General features: G+C 44.9%; 1 protein-coding gene across 1 annotated transcript in view; it reads left to right on the top strand.

Annotated features, from left to right (window-relative positions):
* SLC30A6 (solute carrier family 30 member 6) overlaps positions 1–13523 on the top strand; it is a 51271-nt gene that overhangs the window by 18874 nt on the left and 18874 nt on the right. The window contains exons 7-10 of the mRNA XM_044290403.1: positions 6281–6316; positions 6419–6513; positions 8583–8631; positions 12660–12779. Coding sequence (XP_044146338.1) covers positions 6281–6316; positions 6419–6513; positions 8583–8631; positions 12660–12779 — 300 coding nt within the window. The remainder of the gene's footprint in view (positions 1–6280; positions 6317–6418; positions 6514–8582; positions 8632–12659; positions 12780–13523) is intronic.

The raw sequence follows: 13523 nt of genomic DNA, 5'->3' as shown, positions 1-13523 counted from the left end.
CTGAGAGATGTACCTCACCCTCTAAGACATCGAGGAAGAAGGTGGATAAGCTACCTTAAGTGGATTGGATGCCTCTATATGCTACCCAAGGGTCCCACACTTTTTGGAACTTATGAGTGGATCTATTCTCCCAACCTGCTATTTGTTCCATTCTATATATATATCGTCACATCTAATTTCCCAATTCTCCAATGGAGGGGGGAGTGTTTTCCGCCAATTCACTGCAACTAGTACTCTAGCTGCTGCCAGTAGTTGCGTGATGAGGCGTTTGGTATCTACCGAACACTTTATCTGGTCTAATAAGTTGAGTAAACAGATCTGTGGAGAAGGCTGCAAATCAGTCTTGCATACCTTTGTAATAACTAAGCAGATCTGTTCCCAATACGTTTTAATTATCTCACATTTCCACCATATATGTAGAAAGGTGCCTTTCCCCCTTTCACATCTCCAGCATCTCTCGCTTACCTCGGGATACATTTCATGCAAAACTTCTGGCATGTAGTACCATCTGGTTAATATTTTAAAATAGTTTTCTTGCAACCGCACGCAAGTTGAAATCTTCGGGGTCAGTGAGAGACACCTGTGTAGAGACCCTTGACCTGTATCTAAGCCTAAATCCAATTCCCATTTCTGTAAATAAGGGTTAACACCCGGGCTTGTAAGTGCGAGTATCATATAGTATAAAGTGGAGATTTTTTTAACAGGTTCCTTTCTCTGAAGGACTAGTTTCTCAAACCTCGTTGGGTCCGACTTGTTTATAGGTTTAATTAGCTTTAAGTAATCCCTGACATAAGATTTTTGTAGAAAAGATAAACAGGAGACAGTTTCCCCACTATCCCACTCTTTTCTCAGCGCGCCCCACTCGTCTAAAACATCCACTATTGGCTTAGTGATAGCTTTAGCCTCTCCTGAGAGAGTTTGTATAAATTGTGGAGATGCATCCTGTAGGATATCTCTCAGTTGTGTCAAGGGGGATAGTGTAGCAGTGAGAAAGTTATTTTTCAATTTTTGTCTCCATATCCGTGTCGTATTTTTAGTAATGGGATTCCCAATATTTGTTTCATTAACACATTTGTCGTGTAGAAGTAAGGGTCGTATTGAAGATCGACTGATGGCAAACTCAGACTGAATATCAAGTCTATCCCCTTGATATCGTAGCCACTCCAGACACCTCATCCCCTGAACTGCCAAGTAATATCCATAAAAATCCGGCATCCCCATACCTCCTCGTTTGACGGGTAAAGTAGTGTATTGTCTAGTAAGCCTGGGTTTCTTCTTGTTCCATAAAAACTTAGTGATAATTGACTCTATTCTGGTAAAAAATGAGCGGGGTATAAAAATGGGTAGGGTTTGAAGAAGGTATAGAACTTTAGGTAATATAATAGTTTTGATAAGTGATCGTCTGCCGAACCATGATGTAAATGGTATCTCCCATGAGTCCAATGTACGTCTAATATCCTCGGAAACGCCTTGATAATTTTCCTCAAATATCCGAGCAGGATCGGATGTGAGCTTAATACCCAGAAACCTAATGCTTGAGGCCGACCATTGATACGGGGTACTGAGCTCCAGTCTTGTCTGCCACTGCGTATCCAATGTCACATTTAAAACTTGAGACTTTGTGGGGTTATAGGGAATCATTTTAGATTGCAGACCATAAACGCTTCTTTATGTCTCAGAAATATTTCGAAGCAGGGGAGAGTGCAGGTAGTTTACTAGCTAGAATAGTTCACTCACAATCCGGATCTTCTCAGATAATGGCTATCCGAACGACAGGGGGAATCTTGTCAATAGATGACTTGATGTTATTCTTCATGAATTCTATTCCTTTTACAGAGACCTATATACATCTAAACTTATGCTGGATAACAATAATATAAGGTCATATCTTGCAAATATTCTCCTGCGGAAATTATCGTCAGAATCTGCACATTATTTAAACGAGCCTATAGAATTAAAGGAGCTCAAAATGGTACTTGGGTCTTTCTCCAGTGAAAAAGCCCCGGGATTTGACGGATTACCTAGTGAATAAAATAAAAAATACCTAAGATGATATCCTGCCAAAACTTCTTGAAGTGTTTAATGACTCTTTCAGGGAGGAATACTACCGGCTTCCATGAGAGAGGCTGTGGTGGTGGTCATACTAAAACCGGGTAAAGGTCCGACATTTCCGGAGACTTATAGGCCCATCTCCCTCCTCTCTGTAGATGTTAAAATTTTAACAAAAATATTGGCCATACGCTTAAACAGAGTTATCAATACTTTAATACATGATGACATGACCAATCAGGATTTATGCCCGATAAAAGTACGGCTATCAACTTAAGGAGGCTTTTCCTTAACCTTCAACGGCAAATGGATACGAGGGGGTGTAGGGCGGTGGTTTCTTTTGACGCCGCCAAAGCATTTGACAGCTTCGAGTGGGACTACCTATGGGAGACCATGAAAATTATGGGGTTTGGTCCGTTTTTTTTTATCTTGGGTGAAACTCCTATATAGATTCCCACTGGCTAGAATTAGAGCCAATGGACAGCTTAGTCCGCAATTCTCGTTTCACCGTGGGACTAGACAGAGATGCCTTTTGTCCCCACTCTTATTTGCATTGGCCATTGAACCGCTAGCATGTACACTGCGTGCATCAACGGACTGGATAGGGTTTCCATTAGGTTCTCGTGAAGAACGAGTCTCCCTATACGCAGATGACCTGCTTCTATACATGGGTGACTTGGAACTCTCGATTCATCCGGTGATGCAACACATTACTGAATTTGGTCTCCGATCAGGGTTACGTATCAGCTGGGATAAATCAGTGATACTTCCACTTGATGCGCTCCCACTTCATGTGGATTGGTCAAAGGTTCAATTGCAAATTGTCGATAAATTTAAATACCTCGGCGTCCTGATTACATGTAAGGTCACAGATTATGTTAAGCTTAATATAGACCCTCTGTTAACTAAATTTCTGGACAAGGTCACTGCCTGGTCCAAGCTTCCACTCTCGGTAGTGGGGAGATGCAATCTAATTAAAATTATCCTGATGCCCCAACTGTTATACTTCCTACATAATTCACCTGTCTGGGTTATTCTATAAAATTCAAGGCATTTTCAGATCACTTATATGGAAGAAAAAACAACCTAGAATTAAGCTGGAAACATTGCAGAGAGGTAAAGAGGAAGGAGGTCTGTCAGTACCAAATCCTTGGGCGTACTTTTTACAATTGAGACGTGCATATCAAGTGCAGTTTACGGGGCATGCAAAGGTTTTAGCTATTCCAGCAATTATACAACAGCTATTAAGTAAGGGTAATACGAAAGGGCTGATTTCCTTATTATACAGTCATATTAATAGCACCATTTCTCCTTCAGGGACTCTTCCGGTTAAGGATAAGTGGGAGGCCGAAGTAGGTCAAATCACTCAGGAACAATGGAAAGATATGCTCTCCCTAACGCCCTCTTTGACTCTCAATGAAGCACAGCATCTGTCACAACTATATTTAATACATAGGGTGTACTGGAAAATGAAAAATGCGTCTTTAATACACATGTTCTGGACATGTCCTAGACTTGAAAGGTTTTGGAAGGAAATAGTGAGGCTCATTAAGCGAGTTACGCAAATAGACATTCCATGTAACCCTAAAATATGTCTCTTGGGCCAATTGGATGTGGAAACCCAGGGTAATGACATATTTCTTTGTATACAAAGAATGCTCTTTCAAGCTCGTATATTAATAGCTAGGAATTGGATCACACCTGAATCCCCCACGAGACGGGAAATCGTCAACAGATTTAGGCTCCATTCGCACGTCCGTGGTGTGTTGCGGATCCACAACACACCCTCCCGGCACCCCTATAGAAATGCCTATTCTTGTCCGCAGATGCGGACAAGAATAGGACATGTTCCATCTTTTGCGGAGCTGCGGACCCGAAGATCGGCGCCGTGCTCCGCAATTGCGGATGCAGACAGCACACTGTGTGCTGTCCGCATCCATTCCGTCCCCATAGAGAATGAATGGGTCCGCACCCGTTCCGCAAAATTGCAGAACGGTTGCGGACCCAATTTGCAGACGTGTGAATGGAGCCTAAACGTTATTCTGCGATATGAAAGAGGTATTTACCTGAAAAGGAAATGTCCAAATAAGTTTATGGCTGTCTGGGGGGGGGTTGGGTGTCCGATTCTGGATTAGTTTCAAGGGCACTAGCTGAAGAATGTATCTGAGATCAAATGTCTGGATTAGGTAGATTACAATAATCCTGAGTACACGTTATAGTCCATAATGTATTGTGATGAATAGCTGAGAAATAGAGTTCGACTCCGTAGATTGTTCCATACTAGTGAATATAAGATATGCTCTGTTAAGAATGACAGGGAGCTGTGTAATGTTGGGTTGGCCGTCTCACCGCACATTGTAATGTATTGTAAGGTGATGTAATGATGTACTACACTAAATAATGCAATGCACTTTTTGTTATGGGTTTGGGTTGTGGTGGGTGGGTAATAAAAAAATGGGGGGGGGGGGGGAATAAGAGTTTAAAAAATTGTGTTGTCAAGCATATAAAGGAATGAAGACAATAACGAATGGATATTGCAATATCGATGCACTTTATTGTATAAACAAATGTTACTTGCTGATTGTCATTTGGCTGCAACTTGTTTGACAATAAAAAATACACAGATTTAAAAAAAAAATTGGACGGCGGCCATTTTGTTTCTCCTAATGATTGCTCTCTAGACAAAACCAACCATTATAACTAATGACAGGTATTTGGGAATATATTTATATTAAAGTAATATTTTAAGTATTTTCAGAAATCGTATTTCATTAATTCACAGATAACCTGGGTATTAAGTGTTCCTGTGATTTACTTACTTTGAAGGCACAATGCCGACTGTATGTTGTATTAGTTACTGTTTTTTTTCCGCTGATCGTAGGACGTATCTAGCTTTTTGAGGAAAATTAGAAAAAAAAAAATCTGACCCCAGATCAGACCCCCAATCCTCATCAGACTTTAGATCAGACAGTAAAATAAATAAAACAACTTACATCCTACACGGGACGGTGCTGACACTCTGCAGATCCAGCTCTTCCTGCATACGCTACTCCCGGATCTTCTGCTGGCACCACGCTGCACTGTGATATGATGTCGCACAGTGTCAGGTTATAGGGCACGCCCACACCCGCTACGTCCTGACAAATGCAGGCAGGGCACAGCTCAGCGCGGCACCAGGGATAGGACAAGGGAGCGGTGAGTACAGCCAGCGATTACAGCACTCTTTAAAGGGGTTCTCCGGGAAAGATGAGGAGGAAAATACTTTAAAAAAAAATCATGTTATTACAAAAAAACTTCTAAATGCCTTTAATTATTTAGAATGGCTCGTTTAGTCTAGGGCAGTGTTTCCCAACCAGTGCCTCCAGCTGTTGCAAAACTGCAATTCCCAGCATGCTTGTACAGCTTTTGGCTGTGTGGGCATGCTGGGAGTTGTAGTTTTGCAACAGCTGTAAGCACACTGGTTGGGAAACACTGGTCTAGGGGACAATCGGTGGAGGAGCTAAAATGGCGACTCTTAGATTTATGACCATAAAATCCGTCCTTCACGTGACACTGCAGGCCAGCCGGTGTGATATAGCAGAGCACAGAGCCCTATGTAAAGTCTGCCAGTCTCAGCACTGTGAAGCTGTTATATAATGGGCAGATGACAGCTCGTAATCGCAGGCTGAAGTGTTTTCTAATGACGCTCCTCCCCCACAGCAGCGCGTCTGGTCCTCATTCCTACCCTTCAGCCTCTGAATATGGGGTGAGGTAAACTCCTTTCTGGGGACACAGCAGAGCAGTTATCTCAGCTGCCATCTGCCCATTATATACAGCTTCACAGTGCAGAGACTGGCAGACTTTCATAGGGCTCTGTGCTCTGCTTTATCACACCGGCTGTCCAGCAGTGTCACGTGAAGGACGGATTTTATGATCATAAATCTAAGAGCCGCCATTTTAGCTCCTTCACTGATTTTACGCTAGACTAAACAAGCCTTTCTAAATAAAGGCATTTAAGAGTTTATTTATAACATGTTTTTTTTTTCCCAGAGAATCCCTTTAATTCCTTTAATATTCGCTTTATGCACTGCCATTTACTCCACTCTTTTTGCATTTTTTTATAAAGTGAAAAATACAGTAATTCAAGTCATTCATATTGCATGTCAGTGTTGTCTTCAATGTCGGGTCATTTTAGCACAAAAATCATCTGCATTATATGTGTAATATATTTTTATTTTTGTATTTTTTTTAGTGCTGAAAGATTTTTGGAACAACCTGAGATTCACACGTAAGCAATTTCTTAGGCATACACACATTTGGTATTTCTATACACAATGGGCTATATATACTTTTATTTTTATTTATTTTTTCATATTTTTCTTTCTCCCAGGGGTCGTCTGCTTGTGGGAACCTTTGTTGCCCTGTTTTTCAATTTATTCACTATGCTTTCAATCAGGAATAAACCGTTTGCCTATGTTTCAGAAGGTAAGTCTAATATCTACCGGCAGTTCTCCTTTGAGCAGCTGTGAGCATCTGGGTCAGAGGAGGAGGTATTGATACAGCCCTACAAGGATGAAGATGCTCACACTGTTTAGAAACCTTTTATCATTTGTGCATCCCCTTTAGTTGATTTCAGTGTATTATTGCTAAAATACTGTTACTGTACTATAGACCATCCGGGTCCAATAAAATAAGCCACTGTATGCCACATAAACATTTTGTAAAGTTCTCGTTAATTCTCTGATTTCTTTCCATCCTCATCTGTTCTTTGTTCTAGTACTTTAGTTTTATCTTGTTGAAAGTTCTAATGTTTCATGATACTGGATATGTTTATGTAGCATGGGAGATTAATCAAAATGCACCAGAAAGATGGCATACATGCTTTACACCATATTTATTAGGTATTTTAGACTCTTTTAGAGCCATCTTCTGCCTCATATTACAAAGGACAGGGCTTATTGAAAAATGGGGGTGGTTTTCATATAAGGTGAGCGGCTTAAAGGCTATGTACACCTTCAGAGGCAATATTGGTATGATAGCATTCTACTCTTATGTGGCAAAAATTGTATTTATTTTTTTCAATTGGCCTTTATAAAAAATATTGAGCCATTCTGTCACAAATGGATAGCTGTTTTTCTAACTGTGTGACTGGTACTTTCACTTTGTTCCGGTGATCTAAGGCCTCTTTCACACTTGTGTTGTCCGGATCCGGCGTGTACTCCACTTGCCGGAATTACACGCCGGATCCGGAAAAACGCAAGTGAACTGAAAGCATTTGAAGAGGGATCCGTCTTCAAAATGCGTTCAGTGTTACTATGGCAGCCAGAACGCTATTAAAGTCCTGATTGCCATGGTAGTAGTGGGGAGCGGGAGAGCAGTATACTTACCATCCGTGCGGCTCCCGGGGCGCTCCAGAGTGATGTCAGAGCGCCCCAGGCGCATGGATGACGTGCCATGTGATCACGTGATCCATGCGCCTGGGGCGCCCTGACGTCATTCTGGAGCGCCCCGGGAGCCGCACGAACTGTAAGTATACCGCTCCCCACTACACTTTACCATGGCTGCTAGGACTTTAGCGTCCCGGCAGCCATGGTAACCGTTCAGAAAAAGCTAAACGTCGGATCCGGCAATGCGCCGAAACGACGTTTAGCTTAAGGCCGGATCCGGATCAATGCCTTTCAATGGGCATTCATTCCGGATCCGGCTTTGCGGCAAGTGTTCAGGATTTTTGGCCGGAGCAAAAAGCGCAGCATGCTGCGGTATTTTCTCCGGCCAAAAAACGTTCCGGAACTGAAGACATCCTGATGCCTCCTGAACGGATTTCTCTCCATTCAGAATGCATTAGGATAAAACTGATCAGGATTCTTCCGGCATAGAGCCCCGACGACGGAACTCTATGCCGGAAGAAAAGAACGCAAGTGTGAAAGTGCCCTAATAAACCTTATCTCTAAACTACTAAGAGGTCATAAACTCCTATTTAAGCCACATTATTATCAGTAATATAAGAACTGAGTTATAATGAGTGTTTGTTTAGGAGGTCAGAGAGCAGAAATAAGGAGTCTGTCTGCTCCTGGTCTGATGGAAAAGACAGAAAATCCAAAGGGTGCTGCAACAGCATGTCAGCTTTGTACAGAAAAAGGAAGCCATATTTTTAATAAAGACCAATTTAAAACATTTTTAGCTCAAAATGAGTACAATGCAATAATAAAAAAAATGCATCAACGGTGTACATAGCCTTTAATGTGCACTAAAATTCTGGAGTGAAGCAAGCCAACTAATAGGCTGTATAAACTTTGACTAGACTGTCCAAAGGTGCACCAGATTTATCATCCAGCATCAGGTACTCATCTGTTTTTAAACTGTCTGTCTTAGTTTACACTGTCTTAGTGTTAGACTGTAAATCTGCCACAGTGTGTCACTTTTTATCTACCATGCATTTATATATTCAGTTATGTTGTAAAAGCAAGAGAGAAGAACTTTATTCTAGGAACAATTTAGTACACCTTTCATTTCTTATTGTATGTTATTAATCTTTTGCCTTCTATATTTTGCAGCTGCTAGCACAAGCTGGCTTCAAGAACATGTAGCAGATCTGAGCCGAAGGTACAGCACCTATGATTCCACCATATCGAGCCATGGTGCCTATTGTCGATCACAGGGGCAGATTTATCCTAGCCTGGTGGCGAGTGCTGGGCTGTGATAACCTTGAGTACACCTCCTCATAAATTAGGCACAGCATTCGGCAGTCTGTGCTCCTGTACCTCAAAAGTGTGGCATTAAAAATACAGCTCTTCCAACCAACCATAACACAAACCATCCTACAGCAATGTCATCTTAAGAGTTATGGCTCTCAGAAAGCAGGGATGCAAAAGCCCCCCCCCCCCCCCCAAAAAAAAAAATTAATCGCCCATCATCAAGGCCAAAACTAGCTGTGACGCCAAATAAGGATGAAAGTAAGCAGTGGGTGAACTTACCTTTACTGTTTGTCAATCTGCGGGGTATTCTACATAATCCTAAAACATCCATAGCATTTGTCTAAATTCCTATACCTCCCTCTCCGAGGACAAAGGGACACACTGCTCTGCTGTACGCTTCTGCCCGTCTGTTTTAGGCTACTTTCACACTCCGGCAGGATCCACCAAAAAAGCTTCTGTTACTGATAATACAACCGTCTGCATCCGTTATGAACGGATCCGGTTGTATTATTTTTAACATAGCTTAGACGGATCCATCATGAACTCCATTTAAAGTCAATGGAGGACGGATCCGTTTTCTATTGTGGCAGAGAAAACTGATCCGTCCCCATTGACTTGCATTGGAGGTTATGCCGGATCGATCTTGCTCCACATCCCGGGACAGAAAGCAAACTACAACATGTTGCGGTTTGCTCTCCGGGATGGGAACGCAACTAAACGGAACGGAATGCATTTTGGAGCATTCCATTCTGTTCCGTTCAGTTTTGTCCCCATTGACAATGAATGGGGACAAAACTATAAAACGCTACTGTGAAAGTAGCCTTAGGGTTGCATCGGGTATCGAAATTTCGATACCCAATCGATACTTTTCTGCCAGTATTGATTCGGTACTGGGATTTGCATTATTGCGATACTAGGCTGCGCATCCTAGTATCTCCTCAGTGCCCGCTATGTTCTCTCTGGCCGGACAGTGGAGAAGGAGGGAGGGAGTCCCTCCCTCCTATGACACAGCCGCCACTGAAAGCAGTAAAAAGAGTGGGCTCTGAAGCTGCCCGCACCACTGCCACCAATGTATGTGCGGCTAATTAAAGCCGGGGGAGGGATATGGGGTCGGGAATAGACTGCTGCGCCATCTGAGCTAGTGAGCTCGGCGAACAGCAGGAGCAGCCTCCTCCGTAGTGTCCTGTACTTTCCTGTCCTCCTCAGTGTCAGCCCGGGCCCCAGCCCCAGAGTGTGTGCATTAGTGCACTGAGCAGCCAGCATACCAGGTACCCCACCCCCACACAAAAACATATGTATCCGGCAGCCAGTAAGATTGGGGTTAATGGGACTGAGCTACAGATATTGATGAACTATCTTCAGGGTAGGTCATCAATTTCGGATCCAACTCTTGCACCCCCTGATCATCCGTTTGAAGGGATTCCGGTGCTGTTGCGAGCGATTCGCCCCCTAAGGCCTGGGCTACACTGCAACTTTTTGTAGCGCGACTGATTGATTTGAACTATTGAACTACAACTGTAGTCCACAAGATTGCATTCCACTGAATACATTCATTTAGACTGCAGCTGTAGTCTAATAGTTAAGATCAATCAGTCGCGCTACAACAATTCGCGGCGTAGCCCAGACCTAAATGTTTACCTTGTCACAGTGGAACAGTGGAATTACAGCTTTCTCTCCCATTCAAGTGAATGAGACAAACAGAGATAATTACACCGCATCACCGCTACAATAGACACTTGCACACAGCACTCACAGGAGCACCGCAGACCCTTCAGGGTGCCAGGGGTGTATCAATAATTTTACTGTCAGTTTCGTTCATATGAAATGTATAGATATACAGACTGATTTATGTAGCTGAAATATTAATATATAGGTATAAAAAAATGTATTTAGTGTTTTTATCAGTACCTTTCTAGATAGCAGCTGAAACGCAGTGCAAGCTGAAATAATTGTTTAGCATTTTTATATACCTGTTATTAGGGGTGGGCGATATGGCCTAAAATCTATATTGCGATATAATTTTAAGCATGTGCGATATGCGATATATATTGCTATATATTGTTTTCTATATTGGGGGGGGGGGGGTGTTTAAATTTTATTTATTTTTTACTTTTTATTTATTAACTATTTGCCTCCTTAAGGGCTAGAACCCTTGTCATATTCACCCTAATAGAGCTCTATTAGGGTGAATAGGACTTTACACTCTCCCTGCTGCCCTGTGCATAGTGCACACAACAGCAGGGAGCTGACCATGGCGCCAGCCTCTCATGTGCTCCCCCAGCCTCTGATCTGCCCCCCCCCAGCCTCTGATCTGCCCCCCCCAGCCTCTGATCTGCCCCCCCCAGCCTCTGATCTGCCCCCCCCAGCCTCTGATCTGCCCCCCCCCCCCCAGCCTCTGATCTGCCCCCGCCAGCCTCTGATCTGCCCCCGCCAGCCTCTGATCTGCCCCCCCCGCAGCCTCTGATCTGCCCCCCCCGCAGCCTCTGATCTGCCCCCCCGCAGCCTCTGATCTGCCCCCCCGCAGCCTCTGATCTGCCCCCCCGCAGCCTCTGATCTGCCCCCCCGCAGCCTCTGATCTGCCCCCCCGCAGCCTCTGATCTGCCCCCCCGCAGCCTCTGATCTGCCCCCCCGCAGCCTCTGATCTGCCCCCCCGCAGCCTCTGATCTGCCCCCCCGCAGCCTCTGATCTGCCCCCCCGCAGCCTCTGATCTGCCCCCCCCCGCAGCCTCTGATCTGCCCCGCAGCCTCTGATCTGCCCCCCAGCCTCTGATCTGCCCCCCAGCCTCTGATCTGCCCCCCCAGCCTCTGATCTGCCCCCCCAGCCTCTGATCTGCCCCCCCAGCCTCTGATCTGCCCCCCTTCCCCAGCCTCTGATCTTCTCCCCAGCCTCTGATCTGCCTCCCTTCCCCAGCCTCTGATCTTCTCCCCAGCCTCTGATCTGCCCCCCTTCCCCAGCCTCTGATCTTCTCCCCAGCCTCTGATCTGCCCCCCCTTCCCCAGCCTTTGATCTTCTCCCCAACCTCTGATCTGCCCCCCTTCCCCAGCCTCTGATCTTCTCCCCCAGCCTCTGATCTGCCCCTTCTGGTAACGCAAACCCCCCCTCCCTCCCCAGTATTAATCATTGGTGGCAGTGGCCACAGGGTCCCCCTCCTCCCCCCCATCATTGGTGGCAGTTTGCAGTTCCGATCGGAGCCCCAGCAGTGTAATGCTGGGGCTCCGATCGGTTACCATGGCAGCCAGGAGTCACGCTGCTGAAGTCCTGGCTGCCATGGTATGTTAGTGAGCAGAGAGCAGCGCATTATACTCACGTGCGCTGTGGCCGCCGGTCGCTCCTTCTTCTCATAGGTCTGTGCGGCGCATTGCTAATGCTGTAAGCATTAGCTATCCGCCGCACAGACCTATGAGAAGGAGCGACCGGCGGCCACAGCGCACGTGAGTATAATGCGCTGCTCTCTGCTCACTAACATACCATGGCAGCCAGGGCTTCAGCAGCGTGACTCCTGGCTGCCATGGTAACCGATCGGAGCCCCAGCATTACACTGCTGGGGCTCCGATCGGAACTGCAAACTGCCACCAATGATGGGGGGGAGGAGGGGGACCCTGTGGGATATGGCCGGCACATTCATTGGTAGCGCAGTGGCCACAGTCCCTCCCCTCCTCCTCCTACTCTGTCCTCATTGGTGTTCAGCGGCAGCCGCGCACAGTGGGGAGGGAGGGACTCCCTCCTCCTCCTCCCTCCGCTGTGCCGGCCGGCTCAGGAGAAAATGATCATATCGCGGTCCGGCGATATAGGCGATATGGCGAAAATCCATATCGTGGCCCAAATTCATATCGCATATCGCCTATATCGCCTATATCGCCCACCCCTACCTGTTATATATTTATATGGAATAGCACAGATTGACCAGCAACTCCCTATTTTATTGTGTTCCTGCAGTTTATGCGGAATTATCCCAGGACTGAGCAGTGTTTTCTTACCTCGGATGAACCCTTTTGTGCTGATTGACATTGCTGGAGCGCTGTCCCTTTGCATTACTTACATGTTGATTGAAATTAAGTAAGTATGCTGCTTGTTAAAAAAAAACACACACACAATCAACCAGCCCATTGATGTCTACTCAAAAAAAATCCAAATAAAAGCATTCTCACATTTTAAAGCAAGTAGGCTATGCTGTTCTGTACCATTAAAATGGTATCCAATTACTTTTATGATATACAAAAGTGTGTTGGACATATGGGCTGAGCATTATGTGAACATATAGGGGAACGGCTGAGTTCTAATTGGATCACCCAGAGTTATTCTGATAATTTTATTTGGTAGTTATGCAGTCCCCTAATATAACCTCTAAAGATGAAGATAATGTGTCCTCTAAAGGACAAGAAGTGCAGATATATAGCAGGTAAGTGCATACAGTGATTAGATGCAGTTATATAAACCTCCTTAGGGCTTTTTCACACGAGTGGAATCCGCTGCGTGCAAGGGAGCCAAGCCCCGTTCTGGACAGCAGAGTTTTAATATGATTAATGATGCTCCGTGCCTCTCTGTGACCTTTTTACTGCAAAATCACAGTGACATCTTTATCTCACTGTGATTTTGTAGTAAAAAGATCACAGAGAGGCATAGAGCATAATCATGTTAATGCTACGTGTCTCTGCTGTCCCGAACAGGGCTTGGCACTCTTTCACACAGCGGATTACCCACACAGGATCCTTACTCGCACTGCCTGTACTTTCTGTGTGTGCTGACTCTCCAGTGTAGTCCTATGAGATATAGCTACCCACTGGTCTCCCTTCCTTTTGC

The sequence above is a fragment of the Bufo gargarizans genome, chromosome 4 (assembly GCF_014858855.1).
Source record: "Bufo gargarizans isolate SCDJY-AF-19 chromosome 4, ASM1485885v1, whole genome shotgun sequence".
In the NCBI taxonomy this organism is placed as follows: domain Eukaryota; kingdom Metazoa; phylum Chordata; class Amphibia; order Anura; family Bufonidae; genus Bufo; species Bufo gargarizans.
This window is presented reverse-complemented; position numbering and strand designations above follow the sequence as displayed.